Raw genomic sequence first — 27,910 nt, 5'->3', positions numbered from 1 at the left:
CACAAACAACAGTTTCTCTTCATCTAGACTTTGACATGGGATCAGTCAGCAGGATATGATCTATTATCAGCCAAGAGGGAAAGAAGGGGAAGGTATGAAGAGTTCTACTATTCAATTTCAATGAAACTAGGATCTTCTAGTAAACATATCCAGAACATAAAATTAATACAGACATTGATAGAACATTTATCAAAAATTCCATCTGTCATATTCTTAATAGAAAGACAATTTAACAAATGCATTATTTGTTAATTCCCTAGCAATAAACATTGGATAAAAATAATCATCCCCCCCAAATTTCCCAGTGAACCTGACTAGTGGATTTCTCATTTTTTCAACCACCTGCTATATTTATATCTTTATTACAGAGATTTGGGAAGCAATAAAAATTATAGTTTATTTTTTCCATTCTGACAGTCAACAGCTCATCTAAGTCTGTAACAGCCAAAAAATAAATGTTCAAACTACTTTTGACACTTTCAATGTACTCAAAGGGGGAAAAGAGCCAAATTTTCGCTCAACTGATTACAATATTATTCCAGAAATGAGTAACCAGCTCTACTATACAAAATACCTATTTTAAAATAATATGGCTTCTTTTTTCAAATATTTAAAGGGAGATTCCTGTGCTTGCTTTCCTCAAGATCTGACAATTTCTTCCAAACCCTCCCAAGATTATTTCCTGCAAATGCCAGCCCAAGCCCTCCTACTTCTAACCAGTGTCTAATGGCAATAAGTTCATATATGAGCAGCTCTCCCTTCAGCAACACCCCGACCATGTGCTTTCAACATTGAACCATGATCTTTACCCATACACAAATCAATGGCAATCTGTCAGGAAACTTATATTTACCCAGCTCATCCCAGAGCTGCCTATATTTGTCAGTCATCGCAGTGCCTTGTTGCCTCCAAAGTGACAGACGAGGATCAGCCATGAATTGCTCTGTTATCAACGTCAACATGCGGGCCCCATTAGAGTCCCTCATCTTCAACATCTCCCGCACCTAGTGGGGAAAAAAACAGACCTTCAGAAAAGTGTTCAAAAATGCACAGCAATACAGGAGCAGACCACTTTCTTTCTTTCTCTGGGGTCCGAGGCAGTTAATTCTTGATAACAGTCCTCTTTGGCAAACAAAAGTTGTGAAAAACTGGTCTCTATCCTAAATGGCAATTTAATCAGAGAATTAACTGTTAATTTCGTAAAATCATGTTTCATAATCCAAATGAGGAAAAGAAATTTGGTTAACTTTCCAATTACAAAAAAAAAATAAATTTTTTGCCAGCCACAGAAAAACAATACCAAAATAAACAAGACAAATCATCTGGCACCTGCCTGACTCTTCCAACTGATTGTACTTACAACTAGAGTAGAAGAGCTGAAAGCAGTCTATTGATTAACTCTTTAGGGATCTTCTAAATTGAATGTATAATGTTTTTAATAATAACATCTGTCTTTCTGTTTTTAAAAAACTGCTTTATTGAGACATAATTCACATACCATACAATTCACCAATTTAAACTGTGCAATGCAATGTTTTTTAGTTTATTTCCAGAGTTGTGAAGTCCTTCAGTTTTTGATGTAAATTAGAATTTCAGTAAGTTCTCACACCAAAGTTTTCTGACAAGAAGAGCAATATCATACTTTTATATTCACCCCAATGGGGCTGTAAGAGGAAATGGGCTGTGCTGCAAGTTAAAGAACTCTCTGGCCCTAACTGAGCGATCCAGGAAGCAGAATTATAACCTGTGACCTAGCGAGCTAACTCAGCCTCTCAAGCTGGAACTTCAAGCTCTGTCCATTACTCTGGAGCCAAATTTTCCAAATTTAAAAAAAAAAAAAAAAGGAAGAAAAGAAACACAAGACTAAGTGTCTCTATAGGAACCCCTAAGTAAATCTATCCCTTCCAAATGTGTACTGCTATGTGTTCAACAAACACGAATCCCAGCTGAACACCACACCACCAGTTCTCCCTATAGGAAATTACTGGAGCAAGGTCATAAGCAGCAGAAAAGGAGAGGGGGTTCTTTTATTCAAGATTCTATGTGAAAGGCAAATCAAAGAGGAAATGGCAGATATTCAATAAGGCAGCCCAAACCTCAAGATCTACTGATTCTGTGTCAGGCCTATACCCTGACAAGTAATGGAAGTCCATCACAGGCTTCAAATGGGAGCCCTGTAAAGAACTCAAAAGCACTTCTACACTGACTCACAAGTGTTGTGCTTCCAGGATTATCTCAGTAATAATCCTAAAAAGTTTTATTTCCAGTATGGAAGCACTAAAAAGTCATGAACAGAAGAAGACTGGGAGGAAGAAAGGGAGTTGCCATTTACTGGACATCACGCTAAAGAGTTTTACAGTTATACTTATCATGTAATCTTCACAATAACCATATAAAATAGGCCAGATTATAATCCCCATTTTAAGAAATATAAAAACCATGCTTCAGAGAAGTGAAGTAACTTGCCCAAAGGACAAGAGGAATCGCTGGGATCAGAGCCCAAATCTGTCTTAACTCTAAAAGTTATGCCAAAAAATTAAAAAATAAAAAATAAAAGTTATGCCATTTCCAAAATTAGATGATGCTGTTACTTCATATGGCAAGCATAATGCGTACATCATATACAAGGATAAAAATAGCAGCTACAGGCCAGTCTAATACCTCTTTCACTTTGCTTCCACTATGCCAAAGTGTACTATTCGCTAACATGAGAGTCTGTGAAATACTTCCTGTGTATCTAAATATACCAAACCTTTAATATTACCACTCTATCATGGATGTGATTTAATGTTTATTTTCCTGATATATTTCTAATCTATTACTCAGCAATAGCAATGACAATAAACACTTCACTGTTAAAGCATATAAACCACAACTATCAAGCAATACTCAAGTACATCTATAGTCCAATGGTAATTAATTTTCAGATGTCTGACTCCGATGTATTACAAGAATTTGATGTACCTGTGAATTACCAAAGGATGATTAAATCATGTGTGAAGTAGTTTTAGGGTAAGATGTATTATATTATAATCTAATTTTCAGAAAATTGGCAATTAATATATAGTAAATGGGATAAAATCTTTAATGAGAGGATAATGATTAATCAGAATACACTATTTTCTGTAACGGAATATACTCTAATTCTTCAGAACTAAAAATAATATTTTAATTATTATAAATACTAGAAAAGCTGTTTAACAAAAGTGTCAATGAGTTATCAAAAGTATCAATCAATTATCTCATCCATTAAAACCAATTTGAATACATTAGTCATAATAGTAGCTATACCCCCATAAAAGACACTGATTTAATATTATTAAAAAAGCATTTTACCCAGTATTCAGAATTGCACTTATGGTACTAAAAGTTCTGTATAAAGCAACAGACACAGTTTCTACTCACACAGAACTTATAAGGAAGATAACTTTGTTTCTCCGTCAAATTTTGGTGATGAAAATTAACATTTACCAAGGCCAAAATGACATGTTAGACACCATCATCATTTAATCACAACTTGAGGAGATATGTTATCATTAGCTAATTTTATAGATAAGGAAACTGACTTAAATAACTTGCTAAGGTTCATACATTCAATGAGATTTAGAATTTAGATTTAAAGCCAGGGCTATATGACTCCAAAGTCCATGCTTTTGAAACTAATTTAAGTAAACTGAACATTATTAAACTAAATCTATAATGTTATATGCATGTATTAACTGTTCAAAAATAATTATGTAAAATTTACAGATTATGGATTGGAACAAGAGATACTTCTCAACCTCAAAAAAAAAAGCCCTAAATATATGAAGCACATTTTAAGGACTGTATTCAAAGTTATGCTCTACTTGAGAACATTAACTAGAAAAAGTAAAAGCTTGAAAAGATGGCATTTTTAATAATATTAAGCTACTTACTTTTGAGTTTTGAAAGGTTTTTCAAAATTGTATAAACTGTCACCATTTTAGTAATGGGAACTGAGAGAAACAAAAATGTTTCACATCTTGCCTAAGGATAGCTAAGTAAGTAAATGCATTACAACATAATAGTTTCTAATTGATTGGTTAACTTAGATGCTCTTCTTTAAAAAAAAAAAAGAAATAAAAAAGAAGCCTTTATTCTATTGTACACATAATCATATATAGATACTTTCTATATATGTATATATTTAGAATATTTCTTTAAAAAAAAAATCATACCTTTGCAAAGAGCAAATTAAGCTGCTTCCCTGATCCGTGGTACCCGCCCTGGGAAAGGAACAGTTTAACCTGTTCTTGAACCTGCTCTTCATCTAAGTGCCAGCAGTTTTCATCATCTATACTAGCACCTGCTGTTGGATCAGGAGCACCTAGAAATAGAAAGAAAAAATAACACATATGCTAGATAAAAACTCTGTGCTAAAGGGCTCTGATTATAAATTTGAAAAGAATTAAGATTCTGCACTTTTTGCCTATACACTTTTTAAGCCAATCTCAATTTCATTTATACATACAAATTTATAACTGAAAATAAATATAAAAATCATTCTCTTATTTCTAGGACTTTCTTGATTTGTGCTAAGCTAAAATGCAGATTACTGTAGCACTGAGATATTTTCTTTTTTAAAGATCAGAAACTAAACCTTTGGAGAGGAGTTTACAAGATCTCTAAAGAATAAAAAAATCACAAAAATGTCTCATTGTAAATACATGATGTTTATAAAGCTCAACTATGTAGGATATGTTAGGAAAATGTTTTTCAAAGACATGAGAAAAATGTGAAACCAAGTGAACGGAGTAGAGTATTTTTCTCTTTACTATGTTAATTCAAGAAGCTTTCACTGTTATCTGCTGCTGTATAAACTACATGCTGACATAGTGTTTAGTTGCAGAAAACTGAAGATTAAAAAGGGAAATCAAGCCACATGGGAACAGGCAGTGCAGCTGTTGTCCTAAACCAGGTTGTAGTATCACCTTGCCAAACTGCGTAAATATTTTATTGCTGAAGCACACACAAAAGATAACAGCTACGTCATAAGCCCTTGTGTGCAGACTACCTTAGAAATTCAAAAATTATCCAGATACTTAGGCAGGTAAAAATTAAGTTTCACTATTTATTTAAAAAATAAAATGGTATTTAAGGCCTAAGATTCATAAGGAATATAAAAAAATTTAAATCTAAAAACCTTTCCACAATAGTGTTTAATGTCCTTATCAACCCTTAAAAAATACATTTATAAGTCTGGTTTTACATTGCTTTCCTTTTCTTCTAATGATCTAATAAAACAGAATGAATTGGCCAAGGAAACAATCACTAACACCTGCTTAGAACCAGGGTCCGTTAGTCCCTAAGAGGAGAGCAGTGAGTCTGTGAATCTCCTTGAAAAGGTGTGCATTCATTCATTCATTCACTGAGCCAACACATTTACTGAGTGTCTTCTGCTAGACTTGGGAATGAAATAGTGTGCAAAATAGACAGAATTCCTGTCCTCATATAATTTACCACCAAATTATTTTTGACTAGGACCAACAATAACAAATACAATTTACATCAAGCCCGATATATCTGCATATCTGGTGTTTATGTGATGACATCTACTATCTATCAATCTGAAGCAAAAGTATGAGGGAAAAAGACCCTGACTATAAGTGAAAGGGTCTGATATTCTCTGTTATATGTTTTTAAAAGAGCTTATCATAACTTTTAAAACTGATGTCATAACCCATAATGGGCTGCAACCCACTATATGAGAAACACTATTTTAAGTTGTGAGATATCAATCTAGTAATTACACATATAAATATATGATAATAAATGGTAACTACTCCAAGGAAGAAGCCAAAATGCCAGCAGACTATATCAGAAAGCTCTGACTGGGCCATGTATTGCCAGGGTAAACACACCTTGAGGAAATGGAAACTGAGCTGAGATTTGCCTTAAGTAGATTAGAAGTTAAAGGAAAAAGGAAGAAAAAGGAATTAGTCTGAATGTAAGACTAAGAGCTTAGGCAAAAGTCTCAGGCGGGAAGGAACACAGAACATGGATGAAATAAAAGATAGCCCACACCCACAGAACTCAAAAGTAGAGGATGAGGAGAAGACAAGTACAAGACAATCCTGGAGAAGGGCTAGACCTTGAGAGCCCTGGCAAGTGAGGAGCTTAGGTTTTTTTTCTTCCCTAAGCATAACAAATGGGAATTCATAATAAGGTGGTCCAAAGAAGAAGAATGAAATGCCCTGGACAGTAAAAGATGTTTTCTCCTAATGTGCATCAGTTTCAACATTCCTACAATAGAATATATTCAGCCATAAAAACAAATGTGGAGATTCTCTCTGTACTACAATGGAAAAATATCCAAGAGATACTGTTGAATGAAAAAAAAAAAAAAACAGGCCAAAGAAAAGGATACATAATATACCCCCTTTTTTATAGTGAAGTTTTAGAAAGAGCCTATGTATTAGTATTTCCTTACATATGCATAGAATGGGTAACCTCGGTACATGAGGGAAGAAGTCTCTTCACCGAGCCTTTTTATATTTTTAAAATTTCAGAACCACGTAAATATATTTAAGTACCAAAAAAAAAAAAAAAAAATCTCAAGTGTAGAAGATAGACTAGGAAGCAAAAATACAAACGAAAACAGTGAGAATGATATAGATGCATAGTCTGTGCAAAGGATGATGATGGTAGCTTGAAAACAACACTGAGAACAGAAATGGAGAATCTGACAGGAATTTAAGACATAAAAACAATACAACTTGGTAATGAAGTGGGTATGTGAAATCTGGAAGATCAGGGGGTTGAGAGAGACATGGGTTTCTGTGTTAAACAACTGGATGAGATACTGGACAACTCAAAGACACACAGATCAGAGCAGGACCCAGGTTAGAGGGTAGGAGGGGCAGTGTTTAAAAGGTCCTGAGTTCAGTTTCAGACATGATGAATTTGAAGTTCTTTGAGACAGCCAAGAAGAGGAGAAAGGATTTCAATTAGGGAACTGGATATTGACAGGAGGCTCTACAGGACAAGAAGAGCACCTAAGACAGAGCCTAAGGAAAGCCAACATTTAAAGACTAGGGAGAGAAACTGAGTGAGGATGGCAATGGGAATGAGTGACCTATTAGGAAGAGCTGGAGAGACTGGTTCTTCCAGAAGTAAGGCAGAAAAAGTTGTTCCAAGTAGGTATTATGCAAGTAGGTCTATATTTAAGCTCCAGAGAGCAAGAATTATAGCTGCCCTGCTCACCACTGCTTCCTGACACCTAATTTTTGTCTCAATTAGGAAATCAAGTAATGGAATCAAGTAACGGAAATGGGAGGAAAGACCTGTGTACATCCCTCCCCTGAGGAAAGGATTCTTATCAAAAAAGAACGATGCTAAAGCATCTTCACATACATTTATCTCATTTTCTCCTCACAATGTCCCCTAGAGATGAGTAAAGATTATGATCCCTATTCTACAGAAGGAGAAACAAGTTCAGGGTGTTTATCACTTGTCCACAGCCACAATGCCAAATCCAGTCTCCTGGTTCTCTCCACTGCTGAAGAACACATCCCAGAACCTTGGAGCTAAAGTTGAACCATGAAGGTATCGAGGCAGGCATTGTTAGCCCTAAATCAAACATAAATTTAAGGAAGGATACTGAGATGTTTGCAAGCATTTGTTAGCACGTTTCTCTTTCACGGGAAGATACAGATAGAGACACACAGTGCTGTGAAGAGTCAACCGCCAGGGTTATATCTATCCCACAGGGATTGGGAGCCCCTAATCCAGCCCATGCCCTTGATTCTAGAGAAAGACACACACAGAGAGACACACACATGCAAATGCACAAAGACAACTATAGATTCTTTATCTAAATGCATCAGAAGAGACTCTCCAAACAACTCATCTATGTGCTCTCAACTTTCATATTTAAGCTTTTCCCAGTATCTTGCTAAAATCCTTCTGGGAAATCTGACACCTGCCTCCTTAACCTAATTTTGACAAGCTACTGATTATCCACTCTCTCACTGTTCTTTCTGATGACCTGAGCTAAACAAATTCAATTTCTATCCTCACAGTGGTTATTTCCCCCAATACTCATGACTTGTTGGTTGTTCTCTATTGGGCACCGAGGGCCAGGACCTACAAAGAATTGTGCACCCAAAGGGCTTGGATGGGGACTGACTGTCCTATGGTATAGTGGAAGGCATGCTACAACCCTTCACTGCTTGGGTCACAGTAGCCATGTGAGACTTGACTTTTCTGTTTGCCACATAAATATCCAAGTATTTTAAGTAGATTTCAATTCAATTTAGAGAAAATTCCAGTCTCCTTGGCCTAAAATGGCAAAGGGGTCAACATCCAGATATTTTACAAAAACTGTAGGATATACTCAACTCATTATTTTTGTCATACTAAAAGAGAAAAGTGTTAGAGTAATCCAGGAATCACTTTCATTTAACTTGAATTATACAAGGCATTTTTTCCTTAAAGTCCAATAGGTTTTAGAACACTGTCATATTTTTAAAAAATATGATAAATTTTTAAATTTCTTTAATGGATCATTTAATTTACAGACATACAGATTTTTGTTCTTGCCCAGGTGGGAAGATATCTAATAGCAAATGTATAAATACATGAACAATGTTTCTCAAGTTTTTAAGAAAACCAAGGGTTTTTTGTTTATATGTTTTTTTGGGGGGAGGAGTATGGTAAGCTAGTGTTAGAATTGACATATTTCTTCAAGAGTGTGGGGGAAGGAGGAGGAACTGCAGAGGGAAAATGGCCCACAAATAAAATTTTACTGCAAATAATCTAATGAAGTCTACACACATGAGCTGAGAGGATGTGTGGGGTTCCTAATCCTGGATTAGAATTCGGAATACTTCAATTCTTGGCAGAGTTGGGAAAACTATGTGTCATCCAGCAAATCACTTAAGCTCCTCGGACCTCCATTTCCTCAAACCTAAAATTCTATAATGTAGGAATAAAAAATTAACTAGGTGATAGAATTAGAAATCTTTTCATGTGACTGCATAGAAAACATCCTCACTTAGTAATAAGAATGCGTGCAAAGATTAACTTCTTGGTAAATAAAACATAAATTTACTCTAAACACAACTCAACACTTTAGGAATATGTAATACTATACATTATAGACCAGGAAATTAAATGTCTACAATAATGACCTTCCTAAAACAGCATATTCACTTAGTAAACTTTAATACTGAAGTTTAACTATTTAAATCCTAATATGTCTGGATTACATGCATGAAAGTGTTGCCTAAGCCTTGTATAAAATGTAGATTTGCAAAATTTATTTCTACTTGTTAGTGGCTATCTATAAACAAAGACAAACCGGTTCTCAGCATTTAGCTTTGAGAAAGGTATGCAAAGAAAAACATTATTCATGTGTTTATATATTTGCTATTAGATATTCCCCAAGTTGGGCAGGAATCAGAATCTGTATATATAAATTAAATGGTCCATTAAAGAGTTTTAAAACCTATCATATTTTTTACCCTTATTTATATTTATAATTACAAATGCTATAACTTTTACAACTGTATAATTAATCTTGGTGGGCAGTTTATTACCAAAGCTTACTTCTTCAAGTTTCAAGCCTTTAGGGAAAGTGAAATTATCTGGTAAAAAAAGTCCAACAGTTTAATTGTCTCTCATTCCCAGCTACAGATGTGTGAATTTCATTCACCCTCTTACACAGGAAGAGAGTGAAAGGAGAATTCATGGACATGAAGGAACACTGTCCATGCCCTTGACTTCCCCTGTCTGCTACTTGATTTGGTTCTGATTTAGTTTTGATTTATCTCAATACCAAAACTCCCTTACCCTGGGAGATCTCAAAATTAAGAGTATATCAAAATTCTTAAGGCACACTGTGAAAAAAAATGGATACCTAGGTACAACTTCAGAAGTACTGAATCAGAATCTTTGCCAGGGGGGTAGGAGAACGATTCCAAACTTGGAGAGGATGTTAAACATGGTGGCACATTGTGCATCTTCATACTGGAAAGTATTCAGGCTCCAGAGGCATCAAACAGACACCTCTCCAGTCTACTGAATAAAGCATATTTAAGACACACCAAATGAAATTTCTGCCTCATGTCAAGGAAAACAGTTGCTTCTAAGCATTAAGCAGCACCAAACCCTTCTGCAAATTTTAAACTGAGAAACCGAGACACATTCACAACTGGCTTATGCTATGTTTGGTATGTGGAATTATTCACAGCTTTGGGTTCTAATAGGGAACTTAATGCTTTCTTTTCTCTTCTTAATCTGCTGGAAAACAATTCAAACAAAAAAGAAATGAAAGGCTCTAGTTTACCTCCTCATCTTAACTGTGACCTAACTGCTTTAGCAATACAGTTGTCCAAATAATGCTTTCACCATTTATATTTATGTACAAGTGGGGATTTTTTGGTTAAAATTAAATTATCAATTTCAGTATAAAGGCAGAATGCAGGCAGGAGATGTCTACACTGTAGAGGTGATTTTTTCAGCCTCTTTTAGGGGACCTAGAAGAATGCCATATCCTAAAGTTTCAGTGCCCACTGTTAAAGCTAGGGTACATTATGTCTGTGACTTACAAAGGCACCGGTACACCTGTCTTATAAGCTGCAGGCAAAATCCTGACCTCAACCACTGGCACCAAGAGGGAAAAGGCAGGGCAGCAAACTTCAGTGATTCATACTCAAAAAAAGCCTTTCTATAGAGAGGACAAGAATTTGAAGACTGCTGAAAAATAACATGCACTGAATAAACACACACTTGAAAAAAGATTTAAATTTTACTCTTCCTTAAACCCTCATTTCAAAGTAGTGGCCAATACCTTCATTTCAATTACAATATTGTGATAGCTGCAACACTCAGATCCTTCCTCACCTTCTGTTCTCTGTGGTCAACCTATGTAATGTTACTGCGATGCTGGAAGTGTCACGTCCTCCCCAGGAGCTGTCAGAAGACAGCCCACCTTCTTTCTTTAGCTCGGAGGCTACTGACAGAGGGAACCCTGGCATGTGCCAGGCTGTGCTCCCTCAGCAAGCCACCTTCCCCTCAGCTAAAGGCCAAAGAAGTAGCACCTTCATCAGCACAGATCTCAAGGGAATTCACGTAGACCATCACAGGGTTTACAGCTCCTCCTCTAAAATTTTCCTCTCATCTGACTTTATTTCTCATTTCTTATCATTCAACTTAACCTCAAAAGTTCAATAATAAACTATTCATGTACAGAAATAATCACATATTTTATATGGATGAAAAGCAGTAAAGTATTTGTACACTTTCCATGCTCATTTAAAAATGCAGAGTGTAAACAGAGTGCATTAACAGGTAGGTTGTTTTCTATAACTTAGCTAAAAATGTATTACTTGGCACACAAATATAAATATTTAAATGCAAAGTTCTCAGAAAGTCTTATTTTTATATAACCCAACTCTTCAGATTTATTAAAAGAAATCTACTGGAGCGCCTGGGTGGCTCAGTGGGTTAAGCATCTGCCTTCGGCTCAGGTCATGATCCCAGGGACCTAGGGTCGAGCCCTGCATCAGGCTCCCTGCTCGGCGGGGAGCCTGCTTCTCCCTTTCCCTCTGCCTGCCGTTCCACCTGCTTGCGCTCTCTCTCTCTCTCTCTGTCAAATAAATAAAATCTTAAAGGAAATCTACTATGTTTGCAAGCTTCAAGAATAGTTTGCTCAGATGATTTTAAAAGACGTTGTTTAAAAAACAGCTTATAAATATTTTCTTCAACACTGCCCGGAAGACTCATGTCAACTAACTCATCACAATGACCGTGATAATAGCAATTCAGATTTACTTCTTTAACCCTCCTGACCTTACGAAACAAAACTTTATTGTCCATGTTTTACAAATAAAATAACTGAGGCCTGAACAGATTCAGTTACTTGCCCCCATTAACAGAGCTGGAGAGCAAAGGTAGTCTCACTTAGGGTTAACTTCTTTTGTGTGTGTGTGTTTAATGATGTTTACTTTGGCATTCTTTGAATTTGTGAAATATTACAGAAACACTGACAAATTTTAATAAGATAATACAAAAAATCATTAAATATCTTTTAGCAGAGATCCTTTAAACAAAACAGGGTATACCACACAGCAGTAAAAACTGATGCATCTCTGAGAATAGATTTTTCAAAAATACTATTAAGTTAAAAAAGGTTGTTGAAAAAAGATATTTACAGTGTGGTATAATTATATAACTTATCAGATATCACACAACCATGTTATGTGTTGGTATATACACATACATACATTATATATATGTATATTACATATAACCATGCTATCTAGATATGTACTGGATGGCTATTTACCAAATTAATGGTACTGGTTGCCTCTTGGGAGGAATAAGGATATGTGGATGAATATAAAAGAAACCATATCTTTATCAGTTGTATTTTATTTCTCAAAAATTAAAAAAAAATTAAACATGTATCTTAAAATTATAGAAGTATATAAAATGCTACAAAATTATAGAATTATTATAAAATGTTCTACTTTTCTGGTGTTTTGAAAATGTTACCATAACAACTTTTTTTTTTTTGGCTTTAAAAAAAAAAAGATTTATTTATTTATTTATTTATTTATTTGAGAGAGAGAGAGAGCCCACAGGCAAGCAGGGGAACGGGTAGAGGGAAGAGGGAGACAGAGAATATCAAGCCAACTCCCTGCTGAGCTCGGAGCCCAACATGGGGCTCGACCCACAACCCTAAGACCATGACCCGAGCCGAAGTCAAGTCAGATGCTCAACCCACTAAGCCACCCAGGTGCCCCATATCAGCTTTTAATAATATATTTTTTTCCAAGCTGGAGAAAGTATACTAAGGAAACCAGTCTATTATATCACATGCAACATCCCCTCTCCCTTCCGTGTCTTCTAGCATTTTTTTTTCCAATTCTTTAATACCCATCACCAGGCTAACCCATCCCCCCACCCCCCTCCTCTCTAGAACTTAGGTTAACTTCTAAGCTCATCAACACTCCGAGGAGTCTCAGTGTGAGAGGTAGGAGACACCCATTTGTGGGGAAGATGGGAACAAGCTCATGGAGCCAACATGGACAGACACAGAGCCGGTTAAAGGACAGAGGACTGGTGAGGAAACCAATCACAGTTGGTAGTGATCCTTTGTAAAGCATGAGAGTGGGGAGAGTGTCAGTGTGGATGACTATAGCGTGTGAGGGAAGGCAAGATTTGGAGATGAAAGAGAAAGAATGAAGGGTATTGGGCTAAAAGTTAATTGGTTGTCTCGGTGTTAGCCTAGCAAATTCCTCATGGACTAGAGATGTGATTCCTCCAAATTAAGACACTCAAGTTCTAAGACTACTTCTCTTTTGCTGAAGTGAAATGTTTTTCATGTAAAGACAGTCATGTGTACATGATCATGCATTCCATCAATTTTGTAAAAAAAAAAAAAAATTAAATTATGTTAGAGAAACATCTAATTTTAGTTAAAATGTAAAGTTAAACCTAGTAATTTTTGGAGGGAAATTGGGCAATAATTACTCAAAACTGCATGTACCACTTGTTCTGGCATTTCTACTAAGAATCTATTATTCAAAAATACTTGCACAAATTCACTCACACACACACACAAACACACAGGAAAGTCACAGTGGTACTGCATATAGTAGGGAAAAAACAGAAACAACTTCAGAATCATTCAGAAGGTTAATGGTTAAATATATCCATACTATGGAATACTATACAACATTTTTAAAACAGTAATAGACCTGTTTGAACTAACATAAGCTATCCATCATCTATTAAGAGAAAAAAGCAAAATGCAGAAAAATATTTTTAATTGTTTTTTAAAACTTTCGTATGTGTGTGCACAGAGAAAGCTGTCTCAAAGAATACAAACCGCACTGTCCGCAGTAGTTGCTTTGCGGGGTAAGAGGCCTGTTGGAGACTAAGGGAAGGAGCCCATGAGGATTTGTCTTTTTATCTTCATATAATTCTATACTACTATACATTTTTTCAACATACTTTTTTTTAATTGATTTAAATTTTCCCTAAGTTTCACACTGCTGCACTTTAGGACAGCAAATTCAATTCTCTCCTATAGAATATATTTGCAAACTATATTAATCACCAGGAGATCTTACCTTTGTTTCACCAACTGTCAATGCCTGAATATTCTATGATAGAAAGAATATGCTTATAATAACCAAATTATCTCCCTAGGATACTTGTAAAAACTGGTTGCTAATGCAAGCCCAATTACAATGAACATGACCATCCACAGGGAAACGAAAGGAAGAAAGATGTGACATAAGGCCTTCATCAAACAACTCCAACTGTCACCCACTGCTAGATTCGGAACATGCACGTGTACAGGAATAAATCTCCAAGTTCCCACTAAGAACAAAATGGAATGAAAAATGACAGTGTTACTTTTTGTTTAACAAATTCTGAGCACGTACGGCTTCTTAAGTATTGTCCTTAGGGAAGGTACCAAGATACACAAGTCATAGTTTCAGCCCTGATGGAGTTTACAATCAACTAAAAATAAGCTACACAATGAACACAGTATTGCTGAGTAGGTCTGCTTGTTTGTTTGGAATCTCTAAGAGACCTAAATGGACTGATATATAAGATGGCTGGGACACAGAGGCATTTCGAGGCTAAGTTAAGCAGGAGTAGCAGGCATGAATGGAATTTATGGTGTTGGTTTTATTAGAACCACACTCAAACAAATTGAAATGTCTGATCAAAGAACAACAACACAGAAGTGCACACTTGGGTGGAACTACAGGAGGTGCATGTGTGTGGCATGACATGAGTGCCTCGTGCATCTCTGTAGAAGTATCACCACCAAAGTCATAGAATCAGAGGTGGAAGAGGTCTTACATGCCACGTGTCAACTGCATCTGACACATGGATATATCCCTTTTACTTCTGTGACTGAAATGGTATTTCTGGGCACATGACACTGAAGTCAGGGAGAAGTCTAGCCTACATTTGGGATTGGCCCAAGCTCTAGGAGTGAAAGGGCCACTGCAATGACCCCTCCTCCCCACCACCACTGTTCCAAGTCTGGACCAATGCCAGCTTTCTCTCAGTCTGTCCTTCTTTGCAGTGATGTGCCCAGTACAGGCTAGCTCATGGGGGCAAGGGGAGGGGGGTGTCACGAAACCAAAGTGCCCAAGAGAGAAAGGAGAAGAAATACATGCCAGAAAGTTAGAGGAAAGTAAGATAACCTCCAACTCTGATATCATTCATCTCCCAGCTGGTTTCTTCTCTCATGAGTACTTCCGGATACCCTAAACATGAGGTAAACTCAGTTATATTGTAGTAGTATTATTATTACACATGTATACCTTATTAAAATTCTCCCAATGTTATTAGAGAAGATCATGACCATTTTAAATGAGAAAAAATGAATTTCACCCAAGGTCACTCAGGTAATACATAGTAGAGACAATACTGGACTCTAGGCTTTCAGATTTTAAGTTCAATGTTCTGTCCCTATACCATGATTTACCAATCTATATAATACATCTCCTTTAATAGGAAACATAAAGGACCAGAAAAGGCTGAGTTAACAAAGAGGGTGGACTAGCACTTGGAAATCAGTAAATTTCTAGAAAAGTACTCAGCAAAGACACCAGCATCTTTTTTGAGAATGTGGAAGTTACATTTTATTAGAATGTAAAACCAAAAGCAAACAATTTTGCTGAAAAAAAAAATGCAGAACTACAGCCAGCAATCTCCTTGGAGGGCCATTAATATCAACTATCTTAGAGCCACTATTTACCATACAGTAGTTAGTTTTATAATCTAATCAAAATTATGTGGAGGAAATGTTGCTTTCACAAAGCAACAAAGAAATGCAAAAAAAGTCTACTGAAAAGGACTTAACTATTACAATAACTAAGGCTATATTTCAACTACCTTCGCTGAATCTCTGATCTTGGATGTCATTAACCCATTCTCGGTTTCTTCCCCTCGAACCTACTACAATTATAAATTTGCGATACCAAGCTGATAAGGACATTGTTAGGAATAATGTGCCTGAAATTGTCTTGAAAAAGCTTTTAACTCCTCAGGATAAAATTCTTGTAAAAATGACATATTTCAAAATACAGTGACCCTACAGTGCCAACCCCCCATGCAGTCGAAAATCCACATATAACTTTTGACTACCAAAAAGCCTAACTACTAATCACCTACTGTTGACTAGAAGCCTTACCAATAATGTCAACAGTATCAACATGTAAATTTTATATATGTATTTTATACTGTACCCTTACCATAAAGTAAGCCAGAGAAAAGAAAATGTTAAGAAAATTTATAACAGAAAATACATTTACAGTATGATACATATATTTATTGAAAAAAATCCAGGTATAAGTGGACCTGTGCAGTTCAAATCCGTGTTGTTCAAGGGTCAACTGTAAAAAGGAAAAGCAACCAAGAGAATTTTAAGAAGTATTAGGATATGTTCACAAGTAAAACGAATAACCAACTGTTACCAATGTAGTTTGTACTTACTTACAAATTATGATTTTCTTCTAAAAAGGCCTTGGATAAGCTTAACCTCTTGGGCTTTAAGAGACCCATTAAGATAACTGAATCTAAATCCTACCCTGACTCTATTTATCTAGCCAAGTAAAAGTGATACTTCTCCTTAAGATAAAACTTAACTTTTACCAATCTTTGTGTTCAAGACATCTTTCTTCTCAAAGAAAAAACACACCCGAAAAGACCATACAAAAATGTACTGCTTTAACAGTTTGGAGAATACTTTGGGGGTGTTTAGAGGCAGGTGAGATCATATGGTCAAACAACTGAAGAACATTTTTTAATCCCACCCTCCAGTAAGTCATCAATCTAAGAATTAAAATAAGACCCTCCAAGGAGCAGACTCCCCATTTTGTCACTTACGGTCATGGCCTGCTTCCTACCTCTCCTCTTTTTACCACTTGTCACGCTACGATGGAAGGCAGGAAGGCAGCTCATGTGATTGCCCATTTCCAGGCTACGAACAACTCTGATGATAAATTAAGTGAAGAGGAAGCTGGTGGGATAAACTGTTCAAGTTCACTGCTCTCGTGAAGCCACTCTCATACAAAAGTTATCTGAAAATCACAGTAAGCCTAAAGCTAACCTGCATTCTGTCCTTGCTATTTCCTTAACTTTTTCTTCTAATTTTAGAAAATCTGAAAGAAATACAATGTCACATGAACACTTTCTCGCATCCAACTTCACATTACATTGATTCGTTAGTCTTACTATTTCAACATGGAAGTGAATTTTCGAAGCTGTTAGACAAGAAATTCTGGGGGCTGCTGTTCTTCAAAACAAGGAAGACACATGCAGAACAAACAACTGATTGTTGATGTGGACCTCTGGTTAAACTAAAATGCAGAGACGAATATAACCCTAATGGATTATAAAAATTCAGAGAAAAAAAAAAAAGGAAAGAAAGAGAACACATAAAAGTTTGAAGAAATGGTGTATCCCATTCTTCTACCTCCACCGAACAATTTAATAAGAAACCACAGATAGGCTCCTGAGAAATCTCTGAGATGACTGTGAACTGGCCTGAATTTTCACAAAGCAGCAAGATTGAGCCAGGTGATAGGACAGAGCAGACTACTTGAAAAGGTCCTTGAGTGCATGTACTTTTGGTGGGTCAAAGGTACTTCTGTGCCACAGTTATTTACAACACTGTTATTTAACAATGGCAGACTGTACCAAGTAAAATGCTTTACACACTTTAATAAAGCTGAGTACTAGAAGAAATATGGCTATATGGATGTTCCTCTAACATAAAAACCATTTTAAAAGTATCTTACAGCACCAGGAGACTTGTAAAAGAATGTTCACAGTAGCTTTATGCAAAACCAGATCCATAAACAGTGGAATGGACAAACAGTGATGTTCTCATAGCTAAAATATTCTAGAGTTGTGCTGTCCCAAAAAGGTAGCCACCAGACACATGTGGCTATTAAGCACTTGCACTGTGATGATGCTGTGGTTTGAGATATACTGTAAGTATAAAACAGATTTCAAAGACTTACTATGAAAAAAGAGTAAAATATGTCAATTCTTTGTTGAATTTATATCTATAAATATTGAGATAAATAAAATATTAAAATTAATTTACTTGTTTCTTTTTAAATAGGCTACTAGAATATTTTAAACTATACATGTGGCTCACATTATGTTTCTTTTGGACAATACTGCTCTAGAACAATGAAAATGAATGAACTATAGGTACATGAAACAATAGGCATAAATCTTACAAACATGACTTGAATGAAAGTCAAGTAAAACTAAAACTAGTGTTTAATGATGTCAACAACAAAACACAAACCACCATGGAAGTGATTACCATAAAAACCAGGCAGTGGTTACCATGGGGAAGAGAGAGGAGCTTGTGACAGAGAGGGGACATATGGAACTCTCTCAAGTGCTGAGAATAGTCTATTTCTGGGAGATGGGTGTTGGTTCACTTTATTAATCTACACGTTCATATTTTATGCACTTTTCTGTATGTTTTATCTCACAATTTTCAAAGTTTTCAAGGAATAACCTTAAACTTGCTTTCCTTAAACATTTATATTCACCAAAGTAATAAATGACTTTGAAGAAACCTCAAAAAATATAGAATTGAGTGACTGGTCCTATATCTCATCGATATAACCAAAGAAATGTAAAAATGTTAGGCCCAAGAGCTGCTTAGTCAAGATTGTGTTACATTCTTTAACATATTTTAAATATTTTTAAAATTATGTCTAAATGTTTTTAAAGCACAGCAACCTATAATTTAACCGTATTATTTATCCTGTGTTAACATACCCCATGAAATAGGAGGTGGATGTATTTCTGACAATTTGCACATATATTCTTATAAGTCAATGTATTTGCAATGCACAAAATAAGCAGCTGATAAATGCGTTTACAAATAAATGAGATAATGTTCCGTGTATAAAAATCCACAAGAAACCATTTTTGAGATTTCTTATACACAATGATAGTCATCTCCTAAATTCTCTCTGAACAAGTTGTAATATTTCTCTAAGAATAATTTATTTTCTTACTATGAGGCATCCTGTCAGAAATGTACTGCTTTGGGAGTGCCTGGGTGGCTCCGTTAGTTAAGTGTCTGACTCTTGATTTCAGCTTAGGCCATGATATCAGGGTTGTGAGATTGAGCCCCACGTCAGGCTCTGTGCTGGGTGTGGAGTCTGCTTAAGATTCTTTCCCTCTACCTCTGTCTGGCCCTCTCTCTCTCCCCCTCTCTAAAAAAAGGAAGGAAAGGAGAAGAAACAGAGAGAGAGTGAGTGAGAGAGGAAGGAAGGAAGGAAGGAAGAAGGGAGGGAAAGAGGGAGGAAAAGAAAGAAATGTCCTGCTTTGGAAAATAAATTTTAAAAGAAAATGAAAAAAAATTCAGTGTGCACAAGTCAATTTACTGATAAAATCTGACAAAGGTGAATTAAATGACCAAGTACGTGTTTTCCATAACTAGTATCTAATATTTGATGAAATTTTCCCAAATGAAAAAGTAAGAGACAAGCTTTAATAAATGACAACTTTTTCTGAGCACAAAAGGCTTGGTATCTAGTAGAACACACAAAACACTTCAAAAGAAATGTTTTAGGATGCAAAACTAAACTTAAAAATCTCAGTATGTCAACTATACTTCAGTAATAAAAATAATTTAAAAATCTCTCTTGGCTACTTAAGAGCAATGCTGATGACCTAAATTCACATTTAATTCATTTTTATGCAGAAGAACTGAATTTATAAATGAAAAAGAGTAAGAGAAGAAACCTACAGAATGATGTCTATAACTCACCATGAACTTGGTTGATTTCTGAATTCTGGGAAAGAATTTCATCTGCTAATTTCTGAGCAGTTGGCAAAACTTCTGTGTGGTGCACTGTGATCAAATACTGTACAAACTTTTGTAGTTGGTCTCTATTCATTTGAAAGAGAGTCTCTGAAATGGGAAGATGCAATTTGACCTGATCTGGCTTGCGGATGCGGTATAAAGACAGTGCCACAACATGAGCACAATAAAATATGTCCTTGTTTCCACAGCTGCAGGTCACTGAGGTAATCTTGCAACGATCAAAGCTGATGGCCACGTTGCAAACAGTTTCTGGCTCCGACTGTATTGCAGGTTCTGTCACTGTGCCACTCAAGTGGAAACCTGTGTGAGAGAAAGGGAAGAGAGAGTTTAGCTGCTGCCTTCAGATGCTATGACGTATTTCTAATTCTTTGAAATGCATAGTACTTGACAGCTGCAAGAAAAAAATATGACAGTTTTTATTTTCAAGTAAAAACATTCAGGCTACTCAAACATCCTCCGCACCTCCCCTTCTCCACGTCTTACAGGTAAAAAAAGAAATGGTATTCAACAGATATGCTGAAGTATTTCACGCAGCCATACAAAACCACTTATAGCAATATGCCGCCATCACACTGACAGGAAGTTGTTAGATCACAGCACTCATAAGCCATAATTACTCTGAATCTGTGGCATACCTGACAAAAATCAGTGGTTTTCTTCCTTTTCTTTTTTAAACTTTTCAAAGTAGAGTAGGCCAGCTTGGTCTTCTGCTCAAAAAACTCCCCCCCTTCCCCCCACCTTTACTCCAGGCGGCCACTAGCATCTTCCAAACAACAATGCAACTCTGGGGTGGGTCTTTCACACACATTGACCAGATAAATTTTTTTACTGAATAATCCTTTATGTAACATGCATGACATATGCCCCAATACAGCAAGGTCCATTAGCAATGTCTACTGATGGAACTGCAAAGCCCACCAGATCTCATACATACCACAGTCTAAGTAGCTCACGAGCTGATACAGATGTAAGGTTGTCAAATAAACTTACACACACACACAAACACGCAAGCACACAAAATCGCCAAGTGGAAAGGGGCCTTACAACTTAAACTTGGAACTACACACAAATCCTCCACACCCTCCCTGACCAATAGGCCATGCGGCCACTGTTTATAATGGTCCAGACATGAAACATGCACCCCACACAAGCAACAATTCCCTCCAACCCTTGGACAGCCATAGGAAGAGCTCACAGCCTTTTGAAAATTGCCTCCCAGCACACTGCCATCAGTCAGTCCTGGCCTGTGTGGCCAGGGGACAAAACCTCCTCCCTACGTCTCTATAAATATGTGGAAAGCTAATCCTAATTTTTTTTGGGGGGGGGCACATCCACTCAGTTCCACCTTCTTTCTCTGACAGCCAAATTCAGAGGTAAGGGCTAAACCTTCAGGAGATCACTTTGGGAACCTCCTGGACACTGATCTACCTCAAGATTTGGGGTACCTGACAGAAACCCAAGCTCTAAAATGAAGCCTCTGGCTCTCTTTCAGCTTTCCACTATCTGTGCTACTTGAATAAAGTTCATTGAGCAGGACACTGTCTTCATTCACAAAGAGAAAGATCTTTACCATGTGGGAAATCTGGGACGGATGGCAGACATAGGACATGAGAATGACAGCCAGATGATGCTTAAAATTCACATGTGAGGTACCTGAACCCTACTTACTGTCTTCCCTAAGGGATGATAATCAGGCCAGAGAGTTGGAAGAAATACTACTCACTACTCAAAAGAAATCTTTCAGAGTAATATAATTTCATCCTAATAATTCATATTTAGTAACATAGTGGAAAGAGAAATGTGTGGTAATAATTTTTACCAAATTAATCAATTTAAAAAGAACAATCCCTAGAGTTACTATTAAACTTCATAAGAAATTCAGAGAATTGTAATATGATAACCTTTGTTTTTCTTACAAAGAGATTATCTGTTTCAGAATGAATATTCCACTCTCCTTTATCTCTTTCAGTCAAGAAGTTTTTTGAATACAACAATTAAAGATAGTGATGTAAAATCATAGTTTAGAAAATTTTTAACGTTTTTTCCCATGAGGAAAAAGTCACAGAAAAAGTAAACACCCAAGAAAATTTCAAAAGTGAAGAATAATAAGGGCAAACTTACATTATGTACCAGATGTACTATAAGCATAGAGTAATTTAAAATCCATGGGACAGGCACAGATTAAGACAGAAAAAAAAATGGATCGTAAGAGACAACTCAGAAAGTTCTCAAGTATATTCTGTACGTTTAGTGCGAGGGATCTCAACATTTTCCACCTGTCACATACATATATGTGTACAAAGAAACCAGTTATCACTATGGGGAAAGACTTACCATAAACCGACCATTTATAAAATTGATCCTTCCCAGCTTAACACTACTATATCTCTCCTAGTCCACCAAAGTCACCATCTTTGTCTCTCCGTGAAAGTGATAGAGAACTTCTCCAATCACAGGCAAAGCCAAGACAATTGAAGATCCAAGAGTTAGACTAGTTAGCATTTAGTCTGTAAGGGTATAACATAATGCATACTTCAAAACAGACCGATTTAACTACCGAAGAAGAGGCCCTTAAGAAAAGTGATGAATCCCTCAAACAGTTTTACAGAAAACCGTTTCAGCTGTATAAGTCAGAAAGAAGTAAAGTATATTCAATGCTGCTATCATGAAATTATGTCAAAGGTAAAACTCATTATTCAATTCCATTACAACAAATATTTACTATTCTCATAGTCTTTTAAAAAGCAAACTATAAAATATTGTGACTTCCAAAACAATTTAAGTCAAGAGATATATGAGAGCACACATGAACATATACATGTCTCACAGAGTAACACTTCATTAATCTGATATCAAAGATTAAGACATTTCATGAATGTTCATTTTCAAAACAATTCTAGATTATCTTTCAAGTACCCAAACTCCTTTAAAAATTCCAACCATTTTTCTTAGAAAGATTTCTAAATGTTGTAAGTTCTACCCTGCCACCCTAATCAGCTGACCATCTGGTGTTACCAAATGAGGGGGGCAACACTCCCTGTAACAGTCAACTGCAGGTGACAGTATTTTTTAAGCAGGTTTTTTGTTACTTTTCTCCACTATTAGCCATCACAAGGTCTCCTCTCTTATACAGCTAGTCTTTTTCATAAAAAACTCTTTGCCCTCAGGCCAGCTGCGCCTCTAATTTGACTAGTTTTGTGGCAGCTATTCAATACTCTGAGGCTTATGTGTTTGTGGGTTTCCCCATCTTACTTTTAGGTTGGGATGGCTGATGTTGCTAGAGGTGACTGGCTTTATTTGAAATACAGGAAAATTACAACACACATATGAGTGAGAGCTGGTATATTACTTTATAAGACTATGCAATACTGAGTCAGTATACAGGAACTCCAGCAGGTCTCATTTCAATCTTGTGAGAAACCTTCTTTGAAATCCCAGCTCACCCTCAGAATGGTTTTGAATCATGCCAGAGCACCTGCAAAAGAAACAAGGAGAATACTCCTCCCTCAACAATCCCTAGACAGCTACATAAGCCATCCTTTCTCCAGCCCTTACTCCCTACCCACAGCTGGTCTTGTCTCTTAGGGAGTGGGCGACCTGAAACAAAATAATGCTCCTAAGAATGGATTTTGCCTTTCTGGAGTTCTGACAAACCCTGATGACCCATTGTTTTAGAATTGCAAATACAAAATCTCTTTCTGGTATAGTTAACTGTTCTGTATGACAGAACTGAGGACAAAGAAAGGGGCAATTCTGCACTCCATAGTAAAACACGGGCAATTAATTTTCAAAGAACTAAAACTGAAAAAATTACACAAACCTTTTTTTCTTTGACTTTACAAAATACAATCTGTCAAAGACAGTTAATCCCATAAGAGCAAACCTCACAGGGCAAATTGTTTCATCACCACCATGTTTTATCAGTGAGCCCAATAAAACGTTAGTATTCACATTCTCAATCTGCAGACCTGAAGAAAAACAAAGCAGAAACCAAGGCACAGCATGTGGAAGCTTTGGCAGTAGAGACATTTTGATTCCCATCAGGCTCTCTCATTTAAATGCTGTGTGCTCTGGACATGTTACTTAACCTCTCTGAGTCTTGCTCTATTCGTTTGTGAAATGGGGCTAGAAACACCTCCTTGGGTTGTTCTGGGGATTTAAATGAAATAACATATGTAAAGCACCTGGCACATAGTAAAAGTGCTCGTTAAATTTTATTTCTCTTTCCTTCCCTTCCCAGCTGGAGAAATAGGGGAGGGGTGTTGGACACATTCCCTTCATCTGCAACACTTTTTTTTAATCTTTGCTACTGGAATCTTGGAAAGGGGGGCGGAGGTCTCACTTGAGAAATGGCTTATAAAACAAGCGTGGCCACAGAGGATGTTTGAGCTAAGTGAGGTGGATGACACTACAGGGATCGATGCTATTTGACAACAAAACCAAAAATCTTCAGTCAGTTACACCTTTGTTTAATCCAGCTTTCTTTCCCCATTTTCTTATTATGTTCTACCAACACACAGTTAATTTTGTGAATGAGTGTTACTTTATACACAGAGAAACCAGAAAACAATAGGGGAGAGATTTATTTTGTTTTAGTACCCCTACGTATTTCTAAAATGTTATAATGCAGTGATTCTCAAAATGTGGCCCAGGGACATACCCACAGGGTCCCCAAAACTCTTTCACAGGGTCTAAAAGATCAATTTTTTTTCCACAATACTACCTAGACATCTCTGACCTTTTAAACTCTCCCTCACAAGCATACATTTAATTTTCCAGAAGCTACAGGATGTGTGATATCACAACAGAATGAACACAGAGACAGGAAAATCCAGCTCTCTGCCACAAAGACAGACATTGCAAAGATTTTCAAAAATGTAATACAATGTCACCTTTTCCACTAAAATATCTTTTGTTTGGGGGCTACAGTTATTTTTTTCATAAAGGTATGCTCTTTATTATTAAAGGTATATTAACTTTATTACTGTTATTTAGTGAATAGTTGCTATTTTTTCTCAGCTTTAATTTCAAACAGTAAATATCAATAGGCCTAATCCTCATAAGAAAAGGACTTGTGGGATCCTCAATCATTAAGAATGAGATCAGAAAGACAAAAAACTGCAATTATAAAATGTGCTGCTAAAAAATGGAAAAAATAAATCCTCTTCACCAAATCATCTTTCAAATGGCATTATTTGCACTTGGATCTTACACCAGGTCAGTAGTGAATAAGACTCAGCAGAGAAATACTGAAGGGGCAAATTTCTCACCCATGAACACATATTCATATCATCTACATTAATCTCACATCAACAAGGATTAATTAAAGTTTCTAGAAAGCAAACATTTACTCCATCACTGATATGCTAAAATGAACTTTCCTTGAAAGGTGATTTTTCCTATCTAAAGTTGAATTTCTGTTGCATTTTAAAGGGGACTAGGAGATACGTGATACCAGACTGGAAAGACAACTGTTTTAAAATACACAAAGAATTTCTAAAGTTTGGCTATTTTGTGTGTGTGTGTGTGTGTGTGTGTGTGTGTGTCTGTGTGTGTGTGTCTGTGTGTGTGTGTCTGTGTACTTATACTCAGTTAACTGAAAAACGGTTACAAATTCAAAGCATTAGAAAATTTCTAAGCTAAAATAAACTGGCAGACATGAAATAAATAAATACACACTAAAAACTACTTTCAGGGTACATTCTTTTCAGAAAAATATGCACCCTGTGCATGAGGCGCTCAAGTAACATATTCTTTGTTGAAAAAGAATTTAACATAAGCATTGGTATAGTACTTACACAAATACATCTTTCACCCTTTTCCTAAATAAAAAGAACCCCTGGGGAAATTAAAGGCAGAAACCAAGGCAATGTAATGTTATGGCTGAAAGGATGGTAAGGGTTATGAGAGGTTTTTCTGTATTTTTTTTTTAAGCTAAGTCTAAAAATGCAAAAGTGTTAACACTTAACTGTCTCATAACAAAGTATTCATTGGTTGACTAAACCCATTATATTGGCTAAATGCAGAGTAACTAATATCTGATTATGTGTCCTTGATAAAACAGGAGTTAATCATTGCCTCCAAACACCTTTCACCTTTCCTAAGTCTGATACACACCACACACAATCCAACAACATGCCATGTTGCAATTATCAGTTTAAAAGCAAAAAAAATTAATTCCAATCAAATACAATTTCCAGATCTGTAGTACAGATGAGATCAAGAGCCCAAGATGGAGGCACTAAACAACTCAAAACCCAACTTGTCTAAAATATGATATTCCTTCTTCAACTACAGAATTTTCTCAAAGGGAAAAACCTAAATTAGACTGCATCCTCTAAGCTGGCTAATTAAATTCTCTAGCCCTAATTTAGAATACTAAGCTTAAACAGCTTATAGAGAAACATTAGGCGATTTTGCTGGCAATCACTAACGAAGCAGTTTCCGTCTTTTCAGAAAAATTATTTTTTTAAAGGAAAAGCTTTAATTTTAAGTTCACCTTAAAAATGTCGGTCTGGGATGGAATCACTCCTACACTTCATTAATAGTTGAGAGAAAGACAATGGCAAATTAATGCAAAGACCAGACTGTAAACTACAGCACACCACATAAACAACATAAAAATTTACGGAGCATGCACTGGATGGGTCCAACCAAGAGTTCCCAGCGGCATTCTGTTCAGTATCAGTTTTATTTTCTAGTTAATGTATATTCTTGCACCATTTCATATAAGGATCCATATGATCACAATAACTGTGTTAGTAGATATGAATGGCGATAGTTGTTTAAAATTATTTCTGAAGAAAAAACACTTATCCATTCATTTAGCTACCTGCAATAAGCACCCAGAAGGAGCATTACTTTGAGAATGCACTAAATTAAAAAAAAAAACAATCACATCATTCCTTGTCATGCCAAATCTTGAAGCACATAAGTAATTTTCCAGAATGCATTTCTGTATTTTAACATGCATATTTGAGGGAAACCACCATTGTCTAGCCTCAGAATGGAAGGGGCTGCGGGGTGGTAAACACATTAGGGAGAATTTGACTTATTTGCACAACTGTAAAGCTGCATGGTGCTTAGGAATTTTCATTATTTGTCAAATCTTCTAAATTCTACTTCCTTGGGTCCTAACCTTTTCTAATATAAGCAAAGTAGTTCTAGCCTTCCACTCTTAAAGGCCCTATCCAACAGGCTCCCTTGCGCCATTTGCATAGCCCCCAGTACTCCCATTGCCACCCCTCCAGCTCAGTGATTCCTCCTCTTCCCCTCCCCCACTTGGTCTCTCACCTGGGTCTTCAACTTCTGAAGTACAAATTAAGTTTATTAGAGCCCTTTGGTGTCCAAACACCAACTCTTAGCACTTCTACACACCTTTGTCTTACTTACCAGGGTCCAGGCCTAGATCAAGGAGGAGACAGAAAATCCTTTTCACCTGTTTATTTCCTGTTGTTGCTTACAGCCAAACAACCTTTAGAAATGCTTGGCTGTTTGCTTTAGGAGCGGAAGGTAAAAGAGAAACTCTAGAGACTAGTTCTGTTTACCAGAGCCAAGAGGTAAGGAGAAGTATGCTCAGACCAAGGAGGGGAGAATGCAGGCTTCAGTGGTCAAAATCCTCCACCCACACCCTGAAGCTCTGGGCCTGAGCCCTCAATCCCAACATGAGACCCCACATCTTGGCCCTAACCAATTCCTAATGCCTAAGGCCCAGACTAGGACACACTTAGCTCTCACAACCAACCTTCCAAAGTAGGCTATGATCATGCTCCCCTTTTTACAAGCTGAGGTTCTCTGAGAGGTAGTGGTAGAAGACACTCTGAATTAATAAGGAGGGCTCTGAAGAAATGTTAGGAACATGGGTTTCTATAATCTAAATGATAAATCTGCACATGTAAAAACTCTCCACACCAACACATATGATCCAAAAGGATGAAGGGAGGCAAACTAACAGATCCAGACAGTATAGAGTGTTAAGGTTTAAGACCCTTGAAGGCAGAGCACTGTCTTTCATTTCTGTAGCCCAAAGATCCAAAACAGCTCCTGGAA

General features: G+C 36.5%; 1 protein-coding gene across 2 annotated transcripts in view; it reads right to left on the bottom strand.

Moving 5' to 3' along the window:
- ZSWIM6 (zinc finger SWIM-type containing 6) overlaps nt 1-27,910 on the bottom strand; it is a 190,057-nt gene that overhangs the window by 48,210 nt on the left and 113,937 nt on the right. For both annotated transcript variants that reach the window (XM_028123914.2, XM_028123913.2), the window contains exons 2-4: nt 19,805-20,161; nt 4,200-4,348; nt 854-1,004 (exon numbers count right to left, since the gene is read on the bottom strand). In XM_028123914.2, the coding sequence (XP_027979715.2) occupies nt 854-1,004; nt 4,200-4,348; nt 19,805-20,161 (657 nt within the window). The remainder of the gene's footprint in view (nt 1-853; nt 1,005-4,199; nt 4,349-19,804; nt 20,162-27,910) is intronic.

This window comes from Eumetopias jubatus, unplaced genomic scaffold (genome assembly GCF_037043125.1).
Source record: "Eumetopias jubatus isolate StellerSeaLion01/CBP00866 unplaced genomic scaffold, mEumJub1_p1.0 scaffold_5, whole genome shotgun sequence".
NCBI lineage: Eukaryota > Metazoa > Chordata > Mammalia > Carnivora > Otariidae > Eumetopias > Eumetopias jubatus.
Note: the sequence above shows the minus strand (reverse complement) of the source record. Positions and strands in the feature narration are given on the sequence as shown.